The following is a 6,958-nucleotide window of genomic DNA, read 5'->3' on the forward strand; positions in this document are numbered from 1 at the left end:
CTGCCTGAAACAATTTAGGGAAATCACGGAAAACCTAAATCAGGATGGTCGAAGACGGATTGAACCGTCGTCCTCCCGAATGCGAGTCCAGTGTGCTAACCACTGCGCCACCTCGCTCGGTGAAATTATTGCTTCTGTTACCCACCTTGAACTATGCGCAACACATCTGACTCTCTATGGCCATACTGCAAAGTACAAAATATTAAGGTTACACTGTGTTAATCATAAGAATAAATCTGATGTGAACATTACACCACGTATTATTCTGCTTTTGCTGAATCTCATTGGATTTAGTTTCACACAGAGCGGAAGCCGATCTGTGTCCAGTACAGTCAAGTATGATCAAAAGGATACATTTTATGTTGTGTTACACGCACATAGACTGAGCGATAATGGGGGACAACAGATTTACTGGCACATCTAATTTTGACAGCACGGACCAGCTAGCTGGTCAAATTAACATGCATTGATGTGAGCGGTTGCAGTTCAGACGTAAAAAGAGACAAGCAGAGAAACAATATAGCTTCAAACATCCTTTAATTTTTAAAGAAAATGAAATTATTTTCAGGAAGACACTAGCTCTATCACATGCTTCTTAGGTGACCAGACGGAAAGCACAAAACACTCTTGTTCTCACCTAAAACAGTATTCTAACTACAAAGAAGAGTGATGGAAATTGCTAACTTAAACATAGAGTAATTTTTCTGAGTGAGCTGTGTGTGACACAAAAGCATACTTCAGGGATTTCACTGCATTGTTAAATACTGACACCACTGAAGGGATTAATTACAGTCAGTCGTCTGCTAACTCTTAGTCCTTCCTTCTCTGAACTCAAGAAATACATTTCAGCTCTGGAACTGCCATCTACTACATTGATAATGAGCTGATCAACAACAGAATCCATGCTGCCATCTGCTACGTTGATAATGAACTGATCAACAACAGAATCCGTGAAACCACCAAGGCATCGTATTTTCTCCTCTTCTTTTACGATATGCCATTCTACATCCCATCAGCGTTCAGCAGTGACATGTGAAAAACCTGTGTGCATTAGTTCCAGTCTGGCAACTTAACAGTCTTGTCATTTCTCAAGACAAACCTCGTAACTTGGCTCCAAATCAGTTCTGTTGGGTTCATACTGTAACTGTACAACGGGAAATGTAAAAATGCAGCATTTGTATGGGAGTGCCTGATGCTGTGAAAATGATTGTTTTCATGTTTCTATGACACTTATCATTCCGGGTCATGTGAGACTACATCTATGATATAAAACAAAGGACATAGCCAAAATAATGAGTATTCTGTTTTTCAGTTTTGACCTAAAAAAATTAAACTGCTACATTTTCTAAATTTGAGCAACATTTATTAATAATTTTTCATAAAATATTGATAATTAAGAATTTACATTTGAAACGAAAACAGCAATTCTGCATGCATTATAAATGAGAAGATGTGTATTATTCACGAAAAAATGCACATGAATTTTACAAGTAGATTTAGGTATTTCAAATGGGGGGGGCGGGGGGGGAGATTGATCAAGGCCTGGGCCAGATCTGAACTGAACCAGCAATCCATGAGGTGCACCATATTATCAACCTAGTACGGTAGCAATTCCACTGTACATCTAATGTGTATTTGTATCTCAACAGTATCAAATACAGTCCCATCAGAAACCTTCAAAGGCAATTTTTTCTGTAAATTTATATAAAAAATGTTAAGAGCAATCTATTCTCGTCACTCTTCAATCGTGTTCCACAAGCATGCTTCACTATGAAGCAGGAAGCAGCCTCAGTCATTTTTATACTGCGTATTAGCAGCCTGACAATCAGAGCACAACATACAGGGACTGTGACTGTACATGACTTTTTTAAATAAAAACTACACAGTTAAAGCACGAGTAAGAAAAAACATTGACGGCTGTTAATACATTAGAACATCTTAAAAGTTCCATGTAATGTAACTTAGTAATTAGGTATCTAATACAAAGGTAGGACCTACTTCCAAAAGCGTAACACCGTCAGAGCACATGTGCTAAAGCTTTTGACTAATTGTGGTGTTTGTGTTTCTTTATATCAGGTTTATTATTACGATGAAGTGTCAAGACATCACTTACGGCCATGTCAAGAAGAATTCAAATAGCCTGTGTGTTTAGTGTAGGGAAAAAGTATACAAATTACTTCAGAAAATGCTATCTATTGCTCCAAGGTCTGCACATTACAACTGTGGAAGAACAAGTTTTCTACACATACAAAAATTATTGAGAAAGAAATGACATTTCCCTAGTTTTGGCCATGTTACTCATTTCCCCACTTTTAGCCATTACATATTACAACAAAACTGAAGTTTTAAACACATGTAGAATCCATTTTCTAGAAAGTAACTTGCTCCTTATACCAGCATATAAGACAACACACATATGTACATAAAGTAGGTAAAAGTTACAGCAATTGACTGGAACGGTAAAACAATTAGTTGTTAAATATTGGCTTAGAAACTACTTAAATCACCATCCAGACAAGCACTTTTCCACTTTTCCTATGCATGTCAATGGATCATGAAAATTTGTTTTTGTGATCATTCTTCTCACATTGAGGGCAAATCTGACAATTTCCCTAAAATATCTTTAGTCGTTATATTAAAATATTCAATTTAAATGTATTTAAGTCAAATTTTATGAGCATCAAAACTTATTAGAAAGTACTTTCATAAGAACAGCCACATCCTATGTTGTCATCTAAACTACTGGCACTGTCCATTCTTCCTCCTCTTAAGAAATTGTTGGCCTGTCACCTACCTGTTTTCTGTTTCACACTTTTATCTATGAGTGTATACCAATGGCTTTCAACTAATTTGCTTCATAACTTCTCTGCTCCCTTTTTAATGCTCTTTTTACTGTTTTCTTTCCCTCCAACTCATGATATTTTACCCACTTATCAGTCACTAGGAGGACAGCATCAAAACGTTTTTCTACGTACATAAAATTACTCGTAGCTCCTCATTTGAGTAATATGATCCACACTGACTATTGAAATCATGACAGCAACAAAATAATGAGATTGTCGAATTTTCATTTCGTGTTTTTTCAATTTTCATTTTCTTTGAATAAATAAATTGAATAAATACAGGTTAACAATAGTGTCTTTTAATAGGTTTTCGACTTTCATTTAAGCTTAGTCCCCCAACTTTTAAAAATATTATTTTGAAAGTTTTAATTCAAAGGCAATCAAAACATTTCAACAGGCGTATATGTACATTGTGATAGAAAGTTTAAATTTACAAGTTATTGCCATTACCTAATTTACTCAGAAAATAAATAATTTATAGTAAGATGTAAAACTTTAAATTTGCTCTCCTGAGAAAGTTGAATTCTGTACCAGTTTTGGGGTACATGCACTGATCACGAGAAAAGTACCTATTTTTGAAGGAAATGTGTATTCTGAAGATATAAGCATACAATGCAAAAAAACTTTTCCTTATTGAGTTCGAAAGCCCACATGTAAGACAGTTGCAAAATTTTAGAAATGTCTAAATGACTGCCAGCAAAAAATGACATTTTCCTGATTTAACATTTCTTTCTACAGTCCCTGCCAATGGAGCAGCGGCAAATTTCGCCATCTTTCCCTGTAGTTTTCGTCAGCTTCATCTCCGTTGTACCCAACATAATTCCCATTTTCGGGACTAGTGTAGCAGGGGATACAACCCGTCGGCTTTGGACATTGACGTCACAAGTCGCCAATCGAGAAGCGATTCTTCTTAGTGTTGTAGCTCCCTTCAGTGGCTGATACGTGTTTTTTGGCTTTTTTAAAAAAAAAATCTCACGAGATAGAATAAACAGATCCACTTTATTAAGCAATCAGTAAAAAAACGAAACTGAAACATAACAGCAAAAGCGAAAATGGTAAACTGCTATCTGGGGACTTGTGACGTCATTGTCCAAAGCCGACGGGTTGTATCCCCTGCTACACTAGACCCCCATTTTCACACACCATATCATTCTTCAAAAGACCTTGTTGCCTAGCCCATTGTATAGAGCTTTGGGTGTTCTCCGTAGCATGGTATATATCTTCCATTACAAAGTCACTCTGGAAAATTTCTCGCCATTTTGGCACACACAGTAATATGCGATACTTAAAAACAGACAGCCTCAACAGGAAAATTTAGGTTGTTGGGCGCACTGATCAAGACACATAACTGTGAGCAACACAGACATGTACCATATGCAACATTATGCAAAGCCAACAATAGCTATCATGGTTAGGGTGTACGAAACTGTAAGCATTACCTGTGGGTAAGGAACTATGTGAAGAAATATATTCAAGTGTCTGCAGCATACTGTCACAGCAACATGAATAAGTTGGTGAAAGCACACAGTTAACTGATTGTGGGTTTTTTTTTTTTTTTCTTTGCAGCCACATGAAAATAAGTACTTTTTTTGGTATTCCGTGCAAATATATGCTTATATCTTCAGAAATACATGTTTCCTTCAAAAATAGGTATTTTTCTCGTGATCAGTACATGTACCCCCTAAACTGCATAAGTGTCTCTAAGAAATTCAAAATCTGTCCTTTCAGTAGGTTTCAGCACAGAGATTTTCCTTAATAACTGGAAACCCCGCTTTCAAACAGTCTATAATCCCCCAAAGATTTTTATGGAGATAAACTAAAAATTTTAATAGTAGGTGTTTCTTGGAATATCATAGTTTGTTTACATTTAAAACTTTATTCCCCTATAAATAGTTTTCGACACATTTTTAACTTTGCTGGGAGAATATTGAAATCCTTATTCTTTGGCTGTCTCAATATCCCTATAAATAATGGCCAAATATCTTGAGTTAAAAAATGCTACACTTTCATATTTTCTACTGGATATTTCACTACGTTAAAAGCACAGATAGGGGTAAAATTATGTATCGGACACCCGTCGAATTTTTCAGTACTGCGCAGATCTAAACATTACGCTTCACTACCGGTCAACCCAACCAAACTTATCTTCCAACCTAACCTAGACGTTCGGGTGCACTACAGATCAGTCTGTCACACAACTAAGACTTCTGGGCAAGGGGGGACCCAATGCATAACTTAAGCTGATAAAATAATGTGAGTTGCCACGGCTATAGGCTACTATCAATTACGTCTTTGTTGTTAATAATACACTATCATAAGGGTAGGACGGGTTGATATTCAAAACACTTAAAAATTCACTAACTACATCAAAATAATTGTAATTGTATTAATGGCAAAAACTGGAGCCTTGACCCCATTCTGTGGGAGATAAAATTTGCTGTCAAATTGCTATAGTGGCAGTGAATAGTTGCTACCACTTTGTGACATGACACAGCCCACTAACCCTGTCCATGACTGTAGCTCTGCTAACTGCAGTTCCATCATTCGCACAATGTAGGCATCACAGCTACAACTGCTGGCCTACTATAATACACAGTCCTTCAAATATACAATCTTCCTAGAAAAGTACCACAAAAACGTAGCTAGCAACACATGCGTAATTAATGTGCAATGTTATCCATTGTAAAACTACAGGAATATGATTTCAGCTAAAAAGGTTGTACAGCCGCAAAACGTGCTTCCAAGAGCATTACAGCACGGTGTAGGTGTGCCACGGCTTCTGACCAATCATCGCCTTTGTGTTAGTTTACATCCGACTTATTCTCACGATCAGAAAACCACAGCTACCAGATCTACGGTTCTCAATAATTGTGTGGCCTATTTCTTAAGCACTATGATTTTAAGCATAAATTTTACAACAGTAAACGAAATAGTCAAGACTTACCAAGAATTGGTCCGTACTTCCCAAACCTTTCTTCTATATCTTGCTTTGAGACATCAGTTGGCGGTATATTTCCAATAAATATTCTAGAGTTGACGGTTGTCGGATCAATCATCATATTGTGAACATCACCTTTCATCACCTGTTCTCTGTAGCTCATTGTTACTGCCGAAATGCTGAAACGCCAAGAAGACTTATCTACACGCTTGTAAACACACGTAGCTTTTCCTTGTTTATTCGAGTTATTTCCGAAAGCAAAGACACCCGGTAACTACAAAAACTTAAAATGGCTTCTAAGCGGTGAATGCAATCGATTATCAAATACCCTTAAATTACTACCTTCCTTATTTGAAAACGGCAGTAAACACTCACTCAGCTTTCCCGAAGGTTGCACAACTTTTTATTTCGACTGCTTTCACCCCCCACAACAGCAAATACCTTTTACAGGCCTCTAATTTGGACCTACAAACAACGCTTTACGGAACAGCATTCCAGAGATTATATGACATATCTGCGCGCTGAAACAGAAGTTCCACTGTGCACAAGGGCTAGTTATTACTCACAAACTTCACATCTTTACAAATAAACGTCTTTGGAATAATTAATGCTATATCTTAGCACAAACGCCAAGAATCTGCCACACATTCCATTTGTACTGGAGCGCGATTTATGTTCATGTGTTTGTTGAATTAGAAACAAAGTAAAATTATCAATTATTCAATAGATTTATTGACATAGGTCCTAAGAAATATTAGGATTTTGTAGCGGCACTGGTGCACACTACATATGCCGGAATTTCCACTCATAAGGATGGGTACTGGCTAACGTCGACGTATATCTGCGTAAATGCTAATACCTATACAGCATAAAACATGTTGAACAGTTATTTCCTCATTTTTCATTTTGGACGAACGACCAGACTTCCATCAGACACTCAAGAATCATTCTGGTTCTTTCCAAACATGGTATATGGATTTCAAGGTAGTCGCACTGCGGCACTTGCTGGTTAGGTCAGTGATCTCTATAGTCTGTAGATAGAGATCACTGCTCCAGCTGTGAAAGTTGTTACCGTCTGATATTTGGAACGACACTAGCGCCCCTAGCGACTGAAACCAATCCTCAAGATTAATGTTTCTACTTAATTAACAAAACAGTTATTATATTTATCTTTCCG

The 6,958-nt window shown here is 37.0% G+C and overlaps 1 protein-coding gene across 3 annotated transcripts in view; it reads right to left on the reverse strand.

The window, feature by feature from the left end:
* LOC124787840 (nuclear receptor coactivator 5) overlaps positions 1-6,296 on the reverse strand; it is a 152,466-nt gene extending 146,170 nt beyond the window's left edge. For 2 of the 3 annotated variants that reach the window (XM_047254784.1, XM_047254782.1), the window contains exons 1-2: positions 6,157-6,296; positions 5,788-5,960 (exon numbers count right to left, since the gene is read on the reverse strand). In XM_047254784.1, the coding sequence (XP_047110740.1) occupies positions 5,788-5,944 (157 nt within the window). In that variant the 5' untranslated portion in view covers positions 5,945-5,960; positions 6,157-6,296. Of the gene's footprint in view, positions 1-5,787; positions 5,961-6,123 lie in introns of all 3 variants that reach the window. The other variant, XM_047254783.1, reaches the window with a different exon arrangement.
* Between the last annotated feature and the right edge of the window lie 662 nt (positions 6,297-6,958).

This window comes from Schistocerca piceifrons, chromosome 3, assembly GCF_021461385.2.
Source record: "Schistocerca piceifrons isolate TAMUIC-IGC-003096 chromosome 3, iqSchPice1.1, whole genome shotgun sequence".
Classification (NCBI taxonomy): domain Eukaryota; kingdom Metazoa; phylum Arthropoda; class Insecta; order Orthoptera; family Acrididae; genus Schistocerca; species Schistocerca piceifrons.